This window comes from Drosophila kikkawai, chromosome 3L, assembly GCF_030179895.1.
Source record: "Drosophila kikkawai strain 14028-0561.14 chromosome 3L, DkikHiC1v2, whole genome shotgun sequence".
In the NCBI taxonomy this organism is placed as follows: Eukaryota; Metazoa; Arthropoda; class Insecta; order Diptera; family Drosophilidae; genus Drosophila; species Drosophila kikkawai.
The window spans coordinates 10399564-10422177 of record NC_091730.1 but is presented as its reverse complement, the minus strand read 5'-3'; the positions used below and the strand labels follow the sequence as shown (position 1 = coordinate 10422177).

At 38.7% G+C, this 22614-nt stretch overlaps 3 protein-coding genes across 3 annotated transcripts; all 3 read right to left on the bottom strand.

Moving 5' to 3' along the window:
* Nucleotides 1-798: 798 nt before the first annotated feature.
* Nucleotides 799-2125, bottom strand: LOC108082979 (luciferin sulfotransferase-like). The gene is made up of 4 exons (XM_017178601.1): nucleotides 1803-2125; nucleotides 1167-1627; nucleotides 1024-1087; nucleotides 799-937 (listed from the first exon to the last, which is right to left on the bottom strand). Exons 1-4 carry the CDS (start codon nucleotides 2123-2125, stop codon nucleotides 799-801), a joined length of 987 nt encoding a protein of 328 aa, XP_017034090.1.
* A 580-nt stretch (nucleotides 2126-2705) lies between these two features.
* LOC108083025 (luciferin sulfotransferase-like) lies at nucleotides 2706-3975 on the bottom strand. The gene is made up of 4 exons (XM_017178657.3): nucleotides 3661-3975; nucleotides 3036-3496; nucleotides 2916-2979; nucleotides 2706-2851 (listed from the first exon to the last, which is right to left on the bottom strand). Exons 1-4 carry the CDS (start codon nucleotides 3768-3770, stop codon nucleotides 2713-2715), a joined length of 774 nt encoding a protein of 257 aa, XP_017034146.3. The 5' UTR covers nucleotides 3771-3975; the 3' UTR covers nucleotides 2706-2712.
* An 81-nt stretch (nucleotides 3976-4056) lies between these two features.
* LOC108083019 (luciferin sulfotransferase-like) lies at nucleotides 4057-5875 on the bottom strand. Its single transcript, XM_017178647.3, has 4 exons — nucleotides 5554-5875; nucleotides 4929-5389; nucleotides 4809-4872; nucleotides 4057-4742 (listed from the first exon to the last, which is right to left on the bottom strand). The coding sequence occupies exons 1-4, from the start codon at nucleotides 5661-5663 to the stop codon at nucleotides 4604-4606; spliced, it is 774 nt and encodes a 257-aa protein (XP_017034136.3). The 5' UTR covers nucleotides 5664-5875; the 3' UTR covers nucleotides 4057-4603.
* Nucleotides 5876-22614: the final 16739 nt, after the last annotated feature.

Here is a 22614-nt window from a genome sequence, read left to right as displayed (position 1 = left end):
CCGAAGTTTGTATACCCTTGCAAATATTATTTCATTGCATTCTACCTATACTTATTATGTTGAGAGTTTGACAGTTACAGTTTTACATTCCCAGTTTTACATTTTCCCTACACCTACCGATCGGTTTATATGGCAGCTATATGATATAGTTGGCCGATTTTCATAAAATTTATACCAAAATTCAGAAATAATATAAAATGGTCATATGTAAAAAATAGTGCACATATGTTGGAAAACAGTTAAGTTATAATTTTTTTTCTAAAAATTTTTCGAACATTTGTATGGCAGCTATATGATATAGTCGTCCGATCCGGCCCGTTCCGACATATATAGCAGTGAGAGTATATAGAAGACTATGTGCAAAGTTTCATTCAGAAAGCTTTACAGCTGAGGGACTAGTTTGCGTAGAAACAGACAGACGGACAGACGGACAGACGGACAGACGGATAGACAGACGGACAGACAGACAGACGGACAGACGGACAGACGGACATGGCTAGATCGACTCGGCTGTTGATGCTGATCAAGAATATATATACTTTATAGGGTCGGAAACGTCTCCTTCACTGCGTTGCAAACTTCTGACTGAAATTATAATACACTGCAAGGGTATAAAAATAATAACTTTCTGAACTGAAATTGCTTAGGTTTATTATATTTCAGAGGATGTATTTAAATATTATAATTTAAGTTAATATATTTTTATACATTTTTTAATAAATCAATTTCAAACTGCAAAAGATATAAAAAACAGCGCTCGAAACTGAGCTTTCTTTATTGTTGAACTTTATTTGTATTTTATTTTATATTTCCAAAAATATCAGATTCATTCAATCCATGTTCTTGTAAATATTCTTGAGTCCATCTATCCAATTTTTCTATTTGCTCAGGGCTTAGTTCATCTCTGTAAGATCCCACAATGCCGCGCCGCATAAAACTATGAAAAAAGAAAAAAATATATATGTATATACCATATATATTCTAAAATGTTCCTCTAAAATTAATTAACAAAATTATGCTTACTTAAAATCTTCTTTTGTCTCAAAAGCAGTCCTAATCAATTCCGTGGGATTATTAAACTGGTTTTCTGAAAAATAATGAATAATAATATTAAATATTCAATGAATAAAAATTCAATAATAAATAATCAATAAATATAGACTTACCTTTCATTTTATCAAATGATAAGTGTTTTACCAGCATATCAATTTCCATTTCACTCAAGACTTTACAGTCCAAAAACCTCGACAGCCTCTCAATGACATCCTTCAGATCCTGTTTCATTTCCTCAAAGGTCACAAAAAAGACATTACTTTCGTTACGCATTCGATAAAAGTCCAAAACATTCGACCAGTATGGTGCAAAATAAATCCGATCTGTGATAAACTCGTCTATATAATCATCCATATTTCCCTGCCAAAGCCTGAGATTAGTGAGAAAGTAAAAGGATGATATGACAACATCCTTGGGATTACGGGCCACGTAGATAATTTTTCGTTTCTGCTCCCAAATTTGTCGCGGCAAAAGTTGTGCGGGAAGGTGAGATTTTATAAAACGAGGATTATCCTGCATCTGATCGCACACTGAAATAGTATCCACAGGTATCTTGTTATTTATAACAGAATGTCTGAAAGAAAATTATCATAATTTTTTTAAAATCTTTAATGTATCTTTTCATGATTTAAAGTTAAGTAAAATATTTTATAATTAAATTAGGGTGTCTAGAAAAACTGCAGCCTGTTAAAAATCTCTCACAAGAAACCTTGTTAAAATATTCCTAATATTTTTGGAATAATACTCACTCTATATGGGGACATCTTCTTACAGTGTGGCTTGTTTTAGCTCGCTCAAAGTCCAGATTGTTCAATAAGAGCCAGGCCAACTCCTGCATCCAGGTTGTTCCACACTTCATAAATGTCACCACAAAAACATCGCCATCTCTCGTTTCAAACTCATCTATACGCCTTGCAAAATCTTCGGTATATTGTTCCGGAAGGATACAAAACCTTTTGCTCCAATCCTGTTTCAAAGGCAACCAATCGGGACCCGTTCCTTTAGATCCTTTATACTGCAACTGAATAAGTGGCTTGGTAGCCGAGGACTTTACTACTTTGCTCGAGAACATGCTGGCAACTGATTGAAGCTAAATTAAATTAAGAATTAATTCATTGGTTTAGTACAGGTTGAGGCACTCGCAAAACACTGATAAGAATGAACTTTTATTGATAAGACCCACATATAAAATAATGAAATAGAAACAACTCGACAAACGTGCTTTAATATTCACTTCGTTTAACACAACTTGTCGTTAAAAACCAAAAATGGATGAAGATAAGTAATCTTCATTATCTTAGATAACCAAACACAGAGGTCAGAAAACTTTCAGTGTTGCCAGCTTGCGGTTGGTCACGAATGTGTTGGTATTTTTCAATAAATATGCACAATAAACATGGTTTTTTCTTTATTTTTCGTGTACAATAACAATAAAGAGCAAAATTCTGTTATTTATTTGCAAATTTGTACAATTTTTTACTATAAGAATTATTTATATACATATATTTATTTTCCGTTTTTAATATGCTAAGGAAAAATAAAAAAAGGGAAAGCTGTGATAGATTTAATGATGAATTTCTAAATTTTACTACATTTTACTACAATTTCAAACTGCAAAAGATATAAAATCATCGGCGTTCGAAATTGTTTAATTTTATTTTATTTTATATTTCCAAAAATATCAGATTCATTTAATCCATATTCTTGTAAATACTCTTGAGTCCATCTATCCAATTTACTTATTTGCTCCGAGCTTAGTTCATCTCTGTAAGATCCCACAATGCCACGCCGCATAAAACTATGAAAAAAATGTATATATTTTATAATGTTGCTATAAAGATCTTTAACAAAATTATGCTTACTTAAAATCCTCTTTTGCCTCAAAAGCAGCCCTTATCAATGACGTGGGATTATTAAACTGGTTTTCTGAAAAATTAATATACTTGATATTAAATATTCAATTAAAATTACTAAAGACTTGCCTTTCATTTGATCAAATGATAAGTGTTTTACCAGCATATCAACTTCCATTTCACTCAAGACTTTGCAGTCCAAAAACCTTGACAGCCTCTCAATGACATCCTTCAGATCCTGTTTCATCTCCTCAAATGTCACAAAAAAGACATTACTTTCGTTACGCATTCGATAAAAGTCCAAAACATTCGACCAGTATGATGCGTAATAAATCCGATCTGTGATAAACTCGTCTATATAATCATCCATATTTCCCTGCCAAAGGTTGAGTTTAGTGAGAAAGTAAAAGGATGATATGACAACATCCTTGGGATTACGGGCCACGTAGATGATTTTTCGTTTATTTTCCCAAATTTGTCGCGGCAAAAGTTGTGCGGGAAGGTGCGATTTGATAAAACGAGGATTATCCTGCATCTGATCGCACACTGAAATACTATCCACATGAAGGTTATTTCTTATAACGGAATGCCTGAAAGAAAATGATCATTATTATTTAAATAATTATTATGTATTTCTTTATGCTTCCAAAATTTATAAAATATATTTAAAAGGTTTATAGAAGAAGGAACCTCTCAAAATATGTATCAATATATTATGTTAAAATATTCTCAATACATTTTGAGTACTACTCACTCTATATGGGGACATCGTCTTACAGTGTGGCTCTTATTAGCTTTGTCAAAGTCCAGATTATTCAACAAGAGCCAGGCCAACTCCTGCATCCAGGTTGTTCCACTCTTCATAAATGTCACCACAAAAACATCGCCGTCTCTCGTTGCAAACTCATTTATACGCCTTGCAAAATCTTCGGTATATTGTTCCGGAAGGATACAAAACCTCTTGCTCCAATCCTGTTTCAAAGGCAACCAATCGGAAACCGTTCCTTTAGATCCTTTACACTCCAACCGAATAATTGGCCTGGTAGCCGACAACGACTTTACTACTTTGCTCGAGAACATGCTGGCAACTGATTGAAGCTATATTACCTTAAGAATTAATTCATTGGTTTAGTACAGGTTGAGGCACTCGTAAAACACTGATAAGAATGAACTTTTATTGATAAGACCTACATATAAAATAATTAAATAGAAACAACTCGACAAACGTTTTATGCTTTAATCTTCACTTCGTTTAACTCAACTTGTCCGTTCTACGTTAAAAACCAAAAATGGATGAAGATAGGTAATCTTCATTATCTTAGATAACCAAACACAGCGGTCAGAATACTTTCAGTGTTACTAGGTTGCGGTTGGTCACAAATGTGTTGGTATTTTTCAATAAATTGCACAATAAACATGTTTTTTTCTTTATTTTTCGTGTACAAAAGTAATAAAGAGCAAAATCCTGTGATTTATTAGCAAATTTGTACAATTGTTTACTATAAGAATTTATAAAAAAAAATTAATTTATATACATATAGTTATTTTCCGTTTTTAATATGCTAAGGAAAAATAAAACAGCGAGAGCTGTAATAGATTTAATGATTAATTTATAAATTTTACTACAATTTCAAACTGCAAAAGATATCAAATCATCGCCGTTCGAAAATTGGCTTTCTCTCTTGTTTAATTTAATTTTATTTTATATTTCCAAAAATATCAGATTCATTTAATCCATATTCTTGTAAATACTCTTGAGTCCATCTATCCAATTTACTTATTTGCTCCGAGCTTAGTTCATCTTTGTAAGATCCCACAATGCCACGCCGCATAAAACTATGAAAAAAAGGATTATATATTCTATAATGTTCCTGTAAAGTTCTTTAACAAAATTATGCTTACTTAAAATCCTCTTTTGCCTCAAAAGCAGTCCTAATCAATGCCGTGGGATTATTAAACTGGTTTTCTGAAAAATAAATTTACTTGATATTAAATATTCAATTAAAATTACTGAAGACTTGCCTTTCATTTGATCGAATGATAAGTGTTTTACCAGCATATTAATTTCCATTTCACTCAAGACTTTACAGTCCAAAAACCTAGATAGTCTCTCAATGACATCCTTCAGATCCTGTTTCATCTCCTCAAAGGTGACAAAGAAGACATTACTTTCGTTACGCATTCGATAAAAGTCCAAAACATGCGACCAGTATGATGCGTAATAAATCCGATCTGTGATAAACTCGTCTATATAATCATCCATATTTCCCTGCCAAAGGTTGAGTTTAGTGAGAAAGTAAAAGGATGATATGACAACATCCTTGGGATTACGGGCCACGTAGATGATTTTTCGTTTATTTTCCCAAATTTGTCGCGGCAAAAGTTGTGCGGGAAGGTGCGATTTGATAAAACGAGGATTATCCTGCATCTGATCGCACACTGAAATACTATCCACATGAAGATTGTTTCTTATAACGGAATGCCTGAAAGAAAATGATCATTATTATTTAAATAATTATTAAGTATTTCTTTATGATTCCAAAATTTATAAAATATATTTAAAAGGTTTATAGAAGAAGAAACCTCTCAAAATATGTCTCAATATATTTTGTTAAAATATTCTCAATATATTTTCAGTACTACTCACTCTATATAGGGACATCGTCTTACAGTGTGGCTCTTATTAGCTTTGTCAAAGTCCAGATTATTCAACAAGAGCCAGGCCAACTCCTGCATCCAGGTTGTTCCACTCTTCATAAATGTCACCACATAAACATCGCCGTCTCTCGTTGCAAACTCATTTATACGCCTTGCAAAATCTTCGGTATATTGTTCCGGAAGGATACAAAACCTTTTGCTCCAATCCTGTTTCAAAGGCAACCAATCGGGACCCGTTCCTTTAGATCCTTTATACTGCAACTGAATAATTGGCGTGGTAGCCGACGACGACTTTACTACTTTGCTCGAGAACATGCTGACAACTGATTGAAGCTGTATTAAAATGATTAATTTATTGGCTTGTTTAGTGGAGGTTGAGGCAGTCGTAAGAAACTGATAATGCTTGCCTTTGCTTGTAATTCTAGATTACATAGAATGACCTGCTCGTGATAAGACCTATATAAAATATATGAGAATGGAATTAATTATTGAATATAATAGAAGCTTAATAAACATGTTTTTTTACTATGAGTATTTAACATTATAAGGAAAAAGAATAAGAGGGAAAGCTGTGATAAATTAAATGTTTAATTTATAAACTTTACTAAGGTCTTTTACTCTTTACAAGACCTCGCTTCTATCCCAAAGATTCGAATTACCATCAAGTAGAGAAATACCCAATTCCCTTAACCGAATGTCAAGTCCCTTTGTACCACCATCAACTTGGCTTGGAACCGCAGCCACTCGAGGACGCCCCACCCCGCGGCACCTGACACATACGTGCGCATTATGCATCCATCATTACTCATGCCATAAACGAAATCCACTTAATCTCGCAACGAAACATCCAAACATTTATTAAAGACGTCGTCCCGGCGAGGGTTGTCCCCCATTCACTGGGAAAATCGAGCAAAAACTGCAACAAAAGGTACAATTTATAGTTCGACACCCTTGGAGGATACAAAGCCCAGGCCAACCCCCAAGCTTTTTTTTTACCAAGGACATCGGGTGGGTGGTGAAAATGTAATTGCCGCCGCCCCAAATTTTGGCAAAGACCTTGAAAAGCCCAGAAGGGGAGTATTGCCTGGGTTTTTGGGGGGTCGCCCGAGGAGGTGAGTGATAGAACTTTAAGCTCAAACGCCTGGCCGTATGCAATGAATATTTACGAGTGGGTCCTCTGAGGATTACATTGTCGGGCTCTCCGTGCAATTGTGCGCAAGTAAAAATCTAATTTATCCACCCACCACCCCCCAGAATCCGTTTGACAATTGCCTGAAATGATGGCAATGCATTGGCATGAGTCCGGGGATCTGCCGGCACGTAATTCTTCCGGGGGAATTCCCCCACAAAAAATCGCTTTGCTTACGCATATCAATGCACCCTTTGGCGAGTCCAAGGATTTGGGGTGGTTCTTCGCCCCGTTGTGGGTGGTGGTTGGTGCAGGGTGGTTCTGGGCACGAGTCCCAATCCTCATCATAACACCACATGTTCCGAAATTCAGCGGCGACGCAGCGTCTACTTCATGTAGATTTCTATCTATTCTATTGTCTGACTTTGTCGCGTGGTAAATTTCGGCATTCATTCCGTTTGATGAGGCGCAAAGTTGTGGAATTTATTGCGTACGGGAAAGAAGTTAAGTGGATTTTACGTAAATTAATGAGAGCTGCCCACGAGGGTGGATAGCATATTTAAATTGCTATACAGAAGGCCGTAGGAGGTGGTGAAGGATGGGTAAAGGAATTCTGCCAGACAGAACAGAATTGTTTGGGATCGCTAAACGGATCGTGCTAGGTTCTGCGGGCTGTGGTTATTGCTTCTCTGATTTATGCTGAAAATAATAAACATCAACTGAATGCCGTAAAACATTAAGAGCGCCATCAGTTGGACAGTCTGCTGTCTGTAGTTGCTGCACAGAGGAAAAATCAGGGAGGTTTTATAAGAATTTAGAGGGATTTTATATATATATTTTATTTAAAATTATTTTCTCAGAAAATTATCCATACAATCTTACTAGAAAATTATAGAAAATGTTATTCTAACTCTTAATCAATTAATTGTTAAGCTTTTCTTGGACTTATTTACATTTAAGCCCTTCCTGCATCCAGAAACCCTGCTAGGAACCCAGCTTTAGCTCCTAAAATGTTGCAAATTCCCACTACAATTTATTTCAGTGCACCCATCATAGTGGACACTCAAAGCACCCACAATAAATTTCACTTATCAAAGTTTTCGCTAGCCGGCGTAGACCAAAAATCGAGCAAAGGCAGACGCGCCACTGACGGAGGGCCATTCGAAAAGGAGCCAAGTAAAGAAAAGAAACCACGACAACGACTAACTTTATTGCAAGGCCCCGGCAGATACAGATACTCCTCTCGGTACTGGGGGGAAAATTAAATGTCTTTTGTCAACAGACGTTGCGAAAAGAACACTGCCCAGAGCAGGAGGCTGCCTGGCTGGCATGGTGGAGCGGACTTTGCGCGAAGACAACGCAGGGAAAGAACGGACAATGACGCACTTTTTGGCCAGAAGTTTGCCCACTCTGATATGCATTAAAAGCGGATCGCCGGAGGAGGAGGTAGCTGGTCGATGGTGATGCCATGGCCGGAGTACGGCCAACTCCAATGGAGCGCAGAGCAATCTCGCTGTGCAAACTGGCATCATAATGGGCCACTTATCATGGCAATCACTCAGCAGTCAGTCGGGGAGCTTGTCTCAGCACAGAAAGAAATAATAAGGGAAATCTATAGGAAAATGTATAGAAAAAGGGTATAGTCTTGGCACCTTTTTAGGAGATTTAAACAGTAATTACAAATCAGAGATTGAAGAGAAATTTCCACTTTCCTCAAGAATATCTTGGGTTGAACAAAGAATCTAAATAAACCCCTAATTATTGCTATTTCCCTTTAGATTTTTTCTATCTCTGTATTGCAACTCCAGCGTTATGGGACTGGACACCCCAGATTCTCGCTCCCAGCTTTGCTTTACTACTTTCCGATACTCAATCGTCGTTCGCCTTTTAATACTTTGGGCAAACACATTAAATGGAAATTTCGTGCAAGGCAACCGACACCGAGAAGTCCCTTGGAAAAACTGAAGAATAGGATGTTCTGGGGTGGCAGAGCTCTTCCATTGGGGGTGAACCTGAGCCCCATGCAAAGTGCTGGCATTTTTGGCAAACAGCAAACGCATTTTTCATGTGACATTTGCACAAAAAAAAAAAATGGAAAGGAAAAAGCAAAACAAACTTTCGCCCAAGCGTAGGACTTTCAGCCGACTGTTTGATCTCTTCACATTGCATTGCTTTCTGGAGTTTTTTTTCTCTCTTCTTCTCTCGTTTTTTTTTTGGCAATCCCCCATCTTTTGCTATCCTGGGAAATCCTTGCGTCAATATGCCCGAAAAACAGTTTGGACATTTTTTCTCGTTTCGAGTGTTTTATAAATAAAAGTTCGCTTTTCTCACTCTGCCTGGGGAGGGAAAAATTTCTGTGTGTTTACTTTGAGAATTGCTGTGATTTTCAGGCCAGTTCTCCTCGTTTGCATTCCTTGCGAGCGCAGGACGAACCAAAAAAAAGGGGACGAAAAAGAGAGGAGCTCAAGTGGCATCTCTTAAGGGGGTTTAAAATTGAATGATTGTTGAATTAGCAGATTAAAATTATACGCCCCGAGGAGGATATACAGCCATAATGAGAATTTCAGTGTGTTTGTGGTAGGGATTTTGGGACAATTTTAAGATCTGCATTGAAGAAATATTATTAAACAGTTTTTGAAAATTATAAATATTATTTTGGGGTGAAAAAAGAATTTTAGAATTATTACATTTAAAATAATTACATAATTCTCTATATTTTTTATTAAAAAAACAATTAATTTGAACAGCATTAAATTACTGAACAAATTAAATATTAAATTTGTTGTTAAATCTAATCCAAAAATAGCCAAAGATTTTTGTTGAAAAAAATATCTTTAAAATTATCTAGAAATTTTTTCTAATTTCAAAATTCAGTAAACTATTTAATTATTCCTCTCCTCCAGCTGAAGTGTAAAAATAACACTTATAAATTAAAGCAGATCTAATTTTGGATCCAAACAAACTCTCAAATCAAGTTCAAGTTCTGTATCTGTATCTGTTTAGACATCTGGAACTGTATCTGTATCTGCATAAGTATCTGTATCTCGTCTCTCCATCTGATTTGTATCTGCATCTGTATCTAGCTGTGTAGTTGCTACTCAGAAGCCGTCATTCGGCATCTGAGGATGCCTAATTAATTGTCAAACATTGCGCGCTATGTGACGTTAATAAATGTCAACTAAATGAGCTGCATGTACGGCAGCCCAGCGAGGCGAGACGAGACCAACTACTGTGGTTCTTCGAGGAGGATGGAGGACAGAGGATTGTGGATTGTGGAGTAGAGACTATGCAGGATTGCGGAGTGAGAAGGGGGACCCTTCTCTAAGCAGATGCTGATGAGGCAGACTGGGGCTACTTAGTGGCATTGCCAATGCCACATGTTGCACTCGCCGCCGAAAACAAATGAAAACTATTTTAAGCCGATTGTCTGTCGAGTGGCAGGCAGGTGTGACAAGCAACGCGGTGTTGGCACTGAGAGAAAAGGTTTTTGGATTTTTTAAGATAAGAAAATATATAAGAAACTTACCAGAGAAGAATTAAAGATTAAAGAATTGATAACTTGGAAGAAAGGGAGTCTAATATAGCAAACAATTCGAGTTTATAATATATTAAGTATTTTAAATAAATCTTAAAACTTATTAACAAATAAAAGAGAGGTTCCGAAGTGTAAAATACATTATTTTGGATAGTAAATAATATTAAATAATACATATTTCATGTTAGTTTTTAAATTAACTAACTGAAATGAGAGAAATATGTTTTTAAATCAGATTTTTTAGATCTATTCCCGATTTATATATTTTATAGAAAATTTCGAAAATGTCTGCATTTCTTCTCTCCCTGCATATCCATCTACTTCGAGTGCTTCCCCCAATCTCCTCGGTCTGTTTACCAAATTAGATGCATTTGAATTGATGTGCGTGCATAAATTACGTCTCAAATCCGTATCTCACTTCGGCTGGCTCGGTTTCCCTGGGTTGGGCTGAGTGTTGTTGGCCCAGGATTGCATTGAAATGAATTGGGTTTGGGTTGGGCCACTACTGCCTGTGGACAAGTTTAAATTAAATGTTTAACATTCAATCAGGGCCAACGGCCACCTCTAACTGCTCAAACTCCAACTCGAACTCGAACTCGAGCTGCTGTCGGTGTCAGCAGCAGTTGAAATGCATTTGTGAAGTTTTCTATTTGTCAGAGATGCGAGAGATGTGGGAGATACGAGTGCCGGCTCCGAGGTGTGTAGTCTATAAACTTATTCGCTCCCTTCCCCTCTCTCTCTGGAAAACTTGTAATCAAGGCAACTTCCTGCCTGCCTGCCTGCCTGCCTGCCGCTTTCACACTTTAATTTCCGGTCTTTATTGTTATAGTTTCTTTGGGTTTCTGTTACGGTTTCGGGTTTAGTTCCGTTGACAGGCTCTATATGGCATGGTGTGGTTCAAGTGGTTTCGGTGATCTGTCATTCCAACCGAACAGAGGGGTAACTCAAAAAGGTCTCTAGGATGTGGACAACCGCGTTTTAGAAACTGAAAAGTTGGACAGGAAAATTAATTAACAAGAAGGCGGCTAAATTTGTGGGGATTTTCAACTAATGGGTATATATCAAACATTTTCTAGTAACTGATCTCTGTCTAGTTTTTTTTTTTTTCTTCTCTAAGGAACTATAAACTGCAGCCAAAGCCAACTTTCCCCTGCTATATCATTGACATATCATCCGGATGAACTTTCGCCTCTGGCCCCGGGCTAACAACCTCAGCAGCAACAAAAAAAAATAAAAGAAAAGCGAGAAAAAAAGAGGGAACTTGGGAGGCGGAATCCGCTTTTCACCTGCATGCAAAGCCGGCGAGAAAATCTCCTCTTACCTTGGGTCATTTTCAGTACGCCAAAAGGAGAAGGGTTTAATGCGGTGCGACACAGGGGGGGTTACCCACCGCACACACTTAACCCGCTCCGCACACACACTTGTCTCATTTGCTATTTGTTTTACGTGGAGACGTGCCAGGGAGGGAAAAAACATGGTATAAATATGCGCTTGGGGTTAAATTCTATTTGAACTTTCCACTCGTACATCCGTTTTTGTGTTGGCCAAAGGGCGAGGGGACTTTCGTTCACACTTTCATCGCAGTCTGGAAAATATATATTGCACCCCGGGAGCGTTTGTCACAAAATCGCAGTCAAAGTCAGCAATGGACCCTCGAACCAGCGAGACAGATATACATATAGTATATACACTTTATTTGCATTGAAATTTCGCCTCTTTTACGGCTCTGCCAGGCGGAAGTTCTCTGCGGGTACTATAGCATTGGAATTTCCACTTTTCTCCAGATATCTTTCACATCGCACAATGCAGCGCAATTAGTTGATAGCACGCCTCGTCCAACTCATTTCCCGAACAACACAAAAAAAAAATAAAAATAGGAAAATAACGCCCAGTCACGCGGCGGCATTAATCAACATTGGTTGCAGTTTCAGTACCGCGCTGTAAGTTGCAAGTTTCCAGTTCCCAGTCCCTGGTCGCCGGTCACCGGTTGCCGGTTGCATTCCACTCGGATGTAGGTGCCGGGCTCAGGTTCAGTTCAGTTCCGAAGATTAATTAAGGTCAGCAGGGGAGTTCAGGCTCAAAAGAATGCCGCCTTTTGGACGGGCCTGACCTAGTCTAGTCATGCCAGCTAATATGAGGAGGAGTCGCGTTTCTCGGCTCTCACTTCCTTCCCTTTTCCAAGAAAATAATATTACAGTAGATTCACTGAAACTTAAATAAAATATTTTCAATTTTAGACAAGAAAATTTTATAAAATAAAAATAAACTTAAGCTGAATGGGTACAAATATAAAGTTCTCTTCGTTTGATTCTCAAGAAATTATGGTTTTTTTTTTTATAAATAAAATTAAGCCTCCTTTAAGGTCTTTATTTGTTCTCTCTGTAACGAACCCCACACAGTAGCTTAGTTAAAGGTCCACTCTGGTGTTGCCCGCTGACTTGAAGGCTTTCCAATGCATGTCGAATGCAGTGTAATGATCGGGGGGTGGCACACCATATGTGGTCCGTGTGTCCGGCCTGCTCCCCATCGATATATATTGTTAACGGAAGAAATCTACGATGAAATCGGCTTCAGAAGTCATCAAACATCATCAATTTAATCAATGGTCAGCCCACTGGGGTGTCCGCTCCCAAAAGAAGAATAATCTAGGAGGGGATAAGGGAGTCACCGCTGCACTTCCAAATTGCAAAGTCAAACTGCCTGAACTTTTGCCCGGGGGATGCTTCTGGGGGCGAGAAGCTTACAAGTAATTAAGGGTGGCAGTTTTAAGACAAATCCTTGGGGTAAGGTGTTGGTATGGTTCGATGGTCTCATCGGATTGGATATGTAATTGAGGGGGTTCGCTGTGGGAGTGTCGCGTACATCGTACCCCCCCCTGACTGAAGTACGTGATAAGGGCATTAATGATGGCTAAGCCGCCACCTTCCTACAACCAAATTGAACCTGATGAGTTTCAATTATTTTTCCCGAGACAAGGGAATGTCCGATGAGAAGTCGAATTTTGACTATGATTGCTTCTAAAAGTAATAAACTTTTCAGACTTTTCATTGTTCTCAGATGCCAGATAAGGAAAGTCATCAGACTGAAGAGAAAATACCAATAGAAGCTATGTTTAATTTACAATTTTATAAAGAGAAATGCAAAGACATTAAATACTTAAAAAAAATGTAAGAAAATTGTCCACTTCTTATAAAATATTTCTGAAAAGGAAGCAGTAAGCTCCATGCATTTCATAAAATTTATCTGAATTCAAAGGCAACCTTTGTCAGTCAAACATCATGAATAAAATGCCATTTACTTGCCAAACTGACTTCAAAGGAAAAGGAAAGCAGATGACTTTGGCAACCTATTTCCTATTTAATTTCAATAATTTGCCCGAAAAAAAACCCAAATTTAATAGGAAATGAACCCAAAATATTGACCACAACTCAAGTATGGGGATAATTTATGGTCAAGAGGACACCATCCATCAGCACAAGTTGCACCTTGCTGCTGCTCTCAGCATCATCATTAGCAGTTCTAACCTCAGGATTTCAAATTGCACCTGCTGAATTCATTAAATTTTGGCTAACGATCTGCCTGAAAGCCAGACACAACAACAACAACAATGAAAGCAAAAATGAAACCAGACCAAACTAAAGCCGAAATATTTGTCTTCAACCGTTTAAAGTGCTGCACATAAACATCATTAATTTTGAGCGTAATTATGTGAGCCAAGTGGCAAAAAACACCTAACCAAAAACCTCTAACCAGAAACCAGAACCCGGCAACCCGGCAACCAAGCTGCAAAAACACAAAACTGTAAATCAGTGCAATTAAATGCGACTTTTCAACAAAATTTACCGAAAATTTATGACAACAAACGAGACTAATTACACGCGACGACGACAACAAGAAGGAAAGAAACCAAGACCAAGAAACCAAAGACCAAAACAAGCCGAATCTGGCGAAAATCTGATGATGAAGTTGGCCATAGATACTGATACTGGCGACTGCAAATTGAAGGCCATAAAATTCCTGGCCAAAAAGGCGCGACAATAAAACCCTAACTAACATTAATCAAGGCCTTAATGAGAGTAGAAGTGGTCTAGTCTGGCCAGGACTTTATCGCCAGCTCGTCATCAATGTGTTGTTGGCCAGCAATACATCAAACTTAAAGTATTCCGGAGACCGGAGAGTTGAGGCACAGCCCACTTAACTAAACTGACAGTTCAGCTGCTACAATTTAGTCGATTAACGTCAGATCCCGCAGACGATCCACAGTCGGACTTAACGAATCCCTGTTTCAAGGGATCAGCCCAGGGATCGGTTCTGGTCGCTTGTTTTTTTTCTGTTTTTTTGCCTGGCAACCTGTCGTCATCAATTTTGTGGAGACCGTTTGGGCCCGAAAAAAAAAGTGGCAGCTGTTTAGCCTGGTCAAACAACGGCCAAAATCACTAAGTGGCCCTGGATGCCGCAGGTAGCTGGCAGACGGCAGCAGGAGGCACGATCATTGATCAATGATCTTCAGGACAAAGGGCAATCCAAAGGCAATTGTGCACTGGGAAAAAATAAGTAAAACACTTGAGTTTTTAAAGGAAATTATTGGTTTAAAATGTCTCCTACTGTTTATCACAAAACTGAAACTAAAAAGCTTGAAGTTTTCCTAATAATTTATAGTTAATCGTACAATAAAAATGTCTAAATATAAATATCTTTTATAAATATATAATAAATATTTTCCCTAGTGCACTATTGTACCCATCCAGAGAGCAGGTGACTTTTTACCTTATGCCATTCTCAGTTTGAATTATGAAATTATGCATTCTCCATCCCAAAAAGAAGTTAATCCCCGCAAGATGTGAGTCCCCTTCAGAGATTTCCCTAACGTTACATGATATGTGATCAGATCTCTATCAGACAGTCAGAAGTATAATTAAAAATCGTTCATTTGGCTTGATTCCTCCAGACCCAGCTGTATCTGTATTTGAAAATCTATTGATTGCCTTTCGTGGAATCAGCCGCGTTGCTGCTGGCTTGTTAGTTTAACAAGCCAAGGAAGAAGCTGCGATGCAACAGCGATGCGGCTGACCATTTATTTTGGCCGGAATTAATGGTCAGTGGACCCGACCCGGCTCCATCTGTTGTTGTCCGAGACCTAGAGCGAGCGAGTCTGGTGGCCAGAGCAAAGCGTGTCTGCATTTAATTTAATAATACGGTGTCATGTAGCAGTTGTTAGGATGCGCTAAATGCCCCATCCTCGGACCGGGGCATCTGTTTGAGTTGTGTAACCTAATCCAGAGCTCTCGTAGACAAAAGCCGCGTCTGTCTGGCCTACAGTCTCCCTTTTGAAAAACAAAAAAAAAACCTAAAACCTGAAGCCTTAGCTCAATGGAAATTATAGCGAAGTGTTGTTCATTTGAGACGATTTGGGTTCGGAGGTTCGCATTTGTATGCTAACGAGGGGCGTACGCGCTGAATGGCCTTTAAAGTAGGTGCTTAGGAAAATGGTAGAAATTCCTATAATTAAATACGAGAAAGTGCCAGAGGATCCTCGATCTAGTTACCTTAAGTGCCGGGGTCCTTCTACTTAACAGCTTTAGATGGTATCTGGAAGGATGTGTAGAAACCAAGAGATATGATGCAAATATGAGATGGGCATCGCCACTTGAGCCTGACCACACAGTCACTTTCTTCAAAAGATAGTTTTTCTAAGAGTTCTAGGGGATTGTTTTGGGTTTAGAAAAGAATGCTGTTGTACCTCTAATCTCTTTATTCTTTATATATTTTTCCTTACAAATAATAATATCTTTTTATCCTTCTGTCACAATCTCAGCTTTCGCTTTTATCTGAAAAATGCTCATGTCTATTTGCATTCATGTTGCCACGCCATAATTCATGTTTGATATGAGGACTCTCTCTCTCTGGCTTTTTCGTCCTGATTATCATACTGAAACAGAAGTGCCCTCGCACTTATTACATATGCAAATGGCAAACAGATTTATATACACCGAAAAATGTTGACAGCCCCAACCAACTTTTATTTCTGCAACTTTCCATTACAACTGTGTGGTCCCGGGATACTATTCAAATGCAAATCCCCAAACTAATTTCTGTTTTCACAAAATATTCACGGCTCGTTGCATTTTGTGGGCCAGACTAGGGAGATGCAGAGATAACCCTTTCAAGGGTTCACTATATAGTAAATGTAATCATAAAATCTGCCACAAGAGCCACTTGGAAATATTAAAAGCAGCCGCCGCAGGACAATGCCAGTCACGCTTTTCAATAAATCGCTTACGCACACAACTTTTTCCCCGCTAGTGATGAGAAATTTTTCATTTTCATTTCTAAATGCAATAAAACCTAATAATTTTCGGGGGGGTTTTCCTTTCTTTTGGGGGTTGCCAAGCCAATTTCAGCGGGAGGCTGTCGCTGCCACTGTCGCTGGCAAAACAGTTACAAACAATTGGCAACACTTGTGTGGGTTTTGTGGAAAACCACCCTCTAAGAGTGCACTTGATGAAGGTTTTCTGTGGGGGTTTTGCTTTGGCCAAGATTTGGGGGAGTTATTGCAATCAAAACGAAATCATTTTTATGCGATCCCCGCCGCCGCTGATGCTGCCCTTCCGCACGAGGAAGCTTTTCCCTCTGATATATGAGATGTAATTAAAGTCCGGACCACAAAATCAGCTTTGGTTTAGTGCAATAGTTTTGCGGCAGAGTGTCGCGCGGGAGAGTGTCCTTGCTGACGGGGGGGAGGTGGTGGGGCGTGTCGGTTGATTGCAAATTGGTCCATGGCCTGTTGGTGACGTGTCTTTGATTACGCCGCAAGTCGCTGGCGCTGTCATCGTGTTCCCGGCTTCTGGTTTCTGGTTTCCGGCTAGCGGCTGGCGGCTGTGTTGGCTTCTGGCCGAGATTCCCGGACTCCTTGCTGTTTGTTTTTAATATAAATGCAAATTTCGCCAACGGCATTCGCCAGGCCTCGTGCATAGTCCATATGTGTGTGTGTGTGTGTGAGTAGACTGTTCCGGAGATCTGTCATAATTAATATTTTGAAGCTTTGGCCACGGCAGCGCAATGCGTGCGTATGTCTCGCACTAGCTGCAGGACGCATATTAAACAGGACATTGCCAAGGCACTTGAAAAAATCTTCAAAAAATATTTATAAGCAAGAAGAAATCTTGGTTTGAACATGGATAAGGAGAAAGTGATGGAGGTAGGTTTAAAAAATGCAAATAAATTAGATTTCTTTAAATAAATTTAATATTTTTTAGTTACCCTACTTTGACACTTTATAAATTACTTTAAAAATATTTTTAAAATATTTTTACTTAAGGCCAAGCTTGTACTGTTCATTTCTCATAAAATACATAAGTTTAAATAATATTTAAAGCTCTAAAAATAAATTTTTTCCAGTGCATTGACAGACACAACCATGCCGCCTGCCTATGAGCCATTTTAATGCAATCTAAAGTTTTTGACAGTCCCGCACTTCACTTACATCCGTATCTGCTGTGCAGAGCCCCAAGGATCAGCGTTCTCTGTGTGTCCTGTCTCCAGAGTGTCCTGTGTCCAGTATCCAGCCCTCTTTTGGTCCTTTTCGAGACCCCCGGGTGAGGGTTTAATTTATGACTTGCAATTAGCAGTTGGCAAATGTGTAATTTTCATAGATGCCAGGGCCTCTCTTCGAGCTGATATATAATGATAGGATATGCCAGCTAATCGAGAGAGAGAAAGAGGACAAAGGGCCGTTTTAACTTTTAAGTGGACTTGAATTGCCCAATATTAGGTTTCCATTTAATTGTTGTAATCTTGCAGAATCCTAGAATCCAAGTTTGTTAAGCGGAAAATGGGTCAAGTTTTACTTTAATCTTGGTTTTTCATTGCAAAGATTTATGCCAGAAAATGGAAACTATATAATCCCGGGCTCAGAGTTCTCTGCAGATTCCTTGGCAATTCAACGCACTGCAGCAGTAATTTCTCCACTGGTCATAAGCTGCAAAGGGCAAGCTCAAATATTTATAATGCTGTCCAACACTTGGTTGACCACAACGGCTGCCTGGCCTGGCCTGGCCAAGAACATTGACCGCAGACCAGGCCAAAAAGGAAAACAAAAAACCCCAAAAAATAAGAGGGGAGAGAAAAAAAAACAATAAATTGATTTCTGTATCTCTTCATGGAACAAGTGCAGGATCCTGGCATATAGACACTCTCACACGCCCCGATAATTATGAAATTTGAGGCAAAGAAAATCTAAAAAAAAAGGCCGAAAATAAAAAAAACCAAATTCCACAGAAAGCAAAAAGCAATTTATGAAGCGAACACGCCCCGAAAACTTTGCAGCCACGACGTTTAACTGCAAAACGCCCAAGAGCGAGGCGTGGCCGGGCAACAGACATTTGAAAGGATACACGAAGGACAATGCCGGCCAGTCAGCAGCAACATATGCGAAAGGGATAATAATTCACCGGCAAGGAGGCGATGGCCAGGCAAACAATGCTCGCATAACTCAGGCGCGCCAGATGAACTAAGAGGATACTCCTTGGCTGCAGGATTCGAAGACACACAGCGCGGGTATCGGCGATAATTCAAAGGACACGCGCACAGCGGGATATGTGCAATGTCCTTAAGTCAGCGTTTGATGTGCGGCGGCGACTAGAAATTGACATTTAATGAGCTGAATCCTCGCTCCCACACAACATGGATGGGAATTTTATTCCAGCACTCGTAAAAAATTTATAACATCATGAGGAAATTATCCTGGAACTATAGTTATTTGTTTTCTCTCTGAAGATTAATCGGGAGATATAATTTACACTCATTTTGTGCTCAAAACCAAGCAAAGTTTGTAGAGAAAATTGTCTATAAAATGTTTTATTATGTCTTCATAAGAATTTTGTTACTAAAAAATAACATTTAAATTTGTTTATAAAATATCTTATCTTATCTTTTTAAAATCTCATTTTCTCTTATAATATTTTTCTTAGTGCATTAGATAAATCTCGACTAGCCAGGTCCTTGCGCTTGTGCAACACCTTTGTTATCGCCGAAAACACTTGTGCTGGGATCCTGGGACCAAGGTCCAGTTGTCCTTGGCAAATATTACATTGTTGTTACCTGAACTGCACTGTGTTTGCCATGTCTGGTCGATGGAGACTTTCGATTAGCCCTTAGCTCACACACATATCAAAATTGGACATTAATTGTTTTCCAGTTTCGTGGCATGTCAACAGAGCCAAGAGCACGTCGTCGTCGCCGGGTTCAGCGGCGTTTCTGCTCAATTTATCTGTCTAGCCGGCTAAATTTTATGGATTTGTTTTGTTTGCTTGCTCGCTATCGTCCAGATATTGTGGCAATTACTTATGAATCATGTCTGCAAGTAGTAGTAGAAAAGGTCTTGAGGGTTGGAGTTTAAGAAGGATTTTAATGGGGAAAAAAATGCTTAAAAAATAATGGAGAAATAAGTGTAAATTAAAGAAAATTATACTACTTTATGGAAGAGAAAATAATAATTTTTATATTTTCAAAAGCTAGAAAATATCTATTATTATAATTTGGTTTACCTTATAAGGGTAGTTTTTCTGTAACTATATTATTTTATATTTACATTTCTTGTATATTTTATTATTTCCATTTTATGGCTTAAGACTTTATTGTTCTTCCAACTGTTTTATATTGTTTTATGCACCATTCAATATGTTCCCCTTATCCTTAAAATCTCAGTTCTCATATACAGCCTCTCGTCCGAAGTTGGAGTGTTGGCAAATCGTTTGACTTTTGCGCTTTTGCTTGCCCTTCCAATGAATTAAAATCTCCGGCAAACACACACACACACGGCGGATTCCCCTGTACAGCAAAACAAGTGCTGAGGCGAAACAAGGGTCCTTCACTTTGACCACATTGCGGTGCCAAGTGCCAGGGCACCAGCTGCTGTGTTGCTATTGAAAAACCACCCAAATGGGCCAGCAACCACCCTCAACCTCAAATTCCACCCGCGGAACAAGCAACTGAATTCTAATAATTTTAAACAAAACAAACTTCCTGGCCACATGCCACCTCCTCCGCATCATGCCCATGCACTCTGTCTCGGCATTACAGAAATTACAACAATGAGCGAGTTTAGAGAATTCGTTTCGAAATTTCACGCCACCGTCTGTGACGAAATTTCTGTTCCCTTTTTTTGTTGGGTTTATGTCAAGGGACAAGTGCAGCGCAGGATGAGTCACCACCCCCCATTTTTAGAAGGACTTCCCCCTGGGCTGCAATATGAAACCCAAAAAAAAGTACCGTAACAGCAGACACAGTTGCCACTTTTAATCAGCATGAAACTTCTTCCCGTTCCTGTTCAGCTATTTAAGGACTTTCCCCGAATTAAAACTCAGCCGAAAATGAAAATTTCTATACTGCGCGTTCGCAGGATAAATGAATGCATGAATTCCAAAGCAATTTTGATGCTGACATTGAGTAATGTTGCTATTCTACAGAACCGGGTATAAATCCAGGATACTGGGGCTCAGCTTCGGGTGGGTGGTTGTTTGGTTTGGCATTTTCATATCATTTTCGAATATTACATGCGGATTAGCATTTCCTCATTGGGATTGCAACAAAACGTGTGCCCATCCATCCATTTGGGGGGGTTTTGTGGGGGGTGTTTTACAAAACAACACCCCAAAAAGGGGGTGGCTTCGATGCAGTGTGGGTGGTTGCCCTTTTTGTCCAATGGGGGGGAGTGTGCTGTCGATTATCCTCCGGAAGGAAGGTGTTTTTTAACGCTCTTAAAGGTCTTTTGTTGGAAGAAATTAAAGCTCCAAGAAAGAGCAGGAAAATAGGTCTTTGGTGTAACAAAAGGAAATATGATAGCGAAGGGAAAGGGTTTGTGAATAATTTTTATCGATTCTTAATGGTTTTTGAACTCTAAATATATTTTAAAAATATTTATTAGGTCACAACTCTTTTTATAAATACATATTTATATTTCTTTAATTTTATAAAGATTTCTTTTTGTTTGTTTTTTGTTCATAGCCATAACAAAACCCCCTCTTTTATTGGCAACTCCTTCACAGCTTCTTCTCTGCTTAAACTCACAAATCCAGCCGCATTTCATTCATAGCTTCCACAACTCAAATAGCTTTCCTCATTTCCCGAATTGAGAAAACTTGCCGAAAATCTTAGCATATAGTATATATATAAACCTTGAACAACTTTTGGCTTTTACAGCCCCACCGACTTTCGGACAAGTTTAAGGAATTTCTCAAATCAACAGCCTTTTAGAAAATTGAACGAACGTGAAGAGGGGAAGGTGGGAGGGAGGATAAACGGGAAAACCCGACGTTGAACTAACTTTTCAATTTTCTTTTCACGCTCGCATTTTACAAGCTGCTACATGATTAGGGTCAATGGTTGCAGTGCCCCTAAATTTTCCCCGTGCCGGAAAACTGTAACAAGCTGCCAAATTTCACACTCAGTTCCTGACTCGAAAATAACTCGAACGCACACACCTAACGAAGGCAAAGTTTTGGGGGAGTGTCGGGATCTCAATCGTGTTGTCATCACTGCGATTGTAATCATAATCAAATTCACTGAAAATTTTATTACTAACTGACAGTTTATTAAAAACGCATTGGATATACATATCTTGGGGCTGCTCTGATTTGTTTGCCGGGATTACTCGTCCTTTTCCCTTATTTGTTATCAAGATCAGGGACACATGTCGGGGCTGGCTGATTACCGACGTTAGATAAATATTAAGCAACTATGTACATACTTATGGAGAGCATCCTCTAACCTCGGATTGAGATTGGGACTGGGTTTCGGGTGACGACATCGTTGGGCGCTTCCTTGCCGTAATTGACTCTCTGCCAAAGGGCAAAAGCGGTCTCTTCCCCTTCCGAAAAATGGTAATGAAATTTTGGCTTCCATTTTCGGTGTAGTGGGAACCCCCCACTCAACTTGTTAGTGTTGTTTTTTGGCACGTGGCACGTGCAAAACGTGGCCAGGAAATGCCTTGAAATTGATTTTTATTTTTATTTCCCTTCTCATTTTCATTTTAGTTGAGAGAGCTTTTTGTTTTGTTTTTTTCGGCACTCTGCCCCGCGGTGACTTGGTGTAATTATTTCTGTTCTCAGTTCCAGCATGTGATTAGATTTTTCAGCAAAAGTTTATCCAGCTTTGTTGTTGCTCGTTGATAATTAAAAATGATTAGCTCATAAATATTTCCTGCTGTCGAGGGAGAGATTTATGGGAAGGTAAATATACAGAAGACAACAGATGCCCCGAAGGCCAAGAAAATATTCCACTTGAAAATAAATCCCAAGGCTTCTTTTTTGGGGGTGGTTACTTCGAAGGGGGTGAAAGTATCTTTATAGAAATATGAGTAAATATATTTGTATCGAAGTGATATTATT

What these genes read in the sequence shown, in the direction of transcription:
- LOC108082979 (XM_017178601.1), bottom strand. Translation starts at nt 2,125, where the DNA reads ATGTTCTCGAGCAAAGTAGTAAAGTCCTCGGCTACCAAGCCACTTATT. An exon ending in AGAAGATGTCCCCATATAGA is followed by an intron (nt 1,628 to 1,802) that starts GTGAGTATTATT and finishes ATTTTCTTTCAG; the next exon opens with ACATTCTGTTATAAATAACA. An exon ending in ATCATTTGATAAAATGAAAG is followed by an intron (nt 1,088 to 1,166) that starts GTAAGTCTATAT and finishes ATTATTTTTCAG; the next exon opens with AAAACCAGTTTAATAATCCC.
- LOC108083025 (XM_017178657.3), bottom strand. Translation starts at nt 3,770, where the DNA reads ATGAAGAGTGGAACAACCTGGATGCAGGAGTTGGCCTGGCTCTTGTTG. An exon ending in ATCATTTGATCAAATGAAAG is followed by an intron (nt 2,980 to 3,035) that starts GCAAGTCTTTAG and finishes TTAATTTTTCAG; the next exon opens with AAAACCAGTTTAATAATCCC. An exon ending in GAGGCAAAAGAGGATTTTAA is followed by an intron (nt 2,852 to 2,915) that starts GTAAGCATAATT and finishes TTTTTTTCATAG; the next exon opens with TTTTATGCGGCGTGGCATTG.
- LOC108083019 (XM_017178647.3), bottom strand. Translation starts at nt 5,663, where the DNA reads ATGAAGAGTGGAACAACCTGGATGCAGGAGTTGGCCTGGCTCTTGTTG. An exon ending in AGACGATGTCCCTATATAGA is followed by an intron (nt 5,390 to 5,553) that starts GTGAGTAGTACT and finishes ATTTTCTTTCAG; the next exon opens with GCATTCCGTTATAAGAAACA. An exon ending in ATCATTCGATCAAATGAAAG is followed by an intron (nt 4,873 to 4,928) that starts GCAAGTCTTCAG and finishes TTTATTTTTCAG; the next exon opens with AAAACCAGTTTAATAATCCC.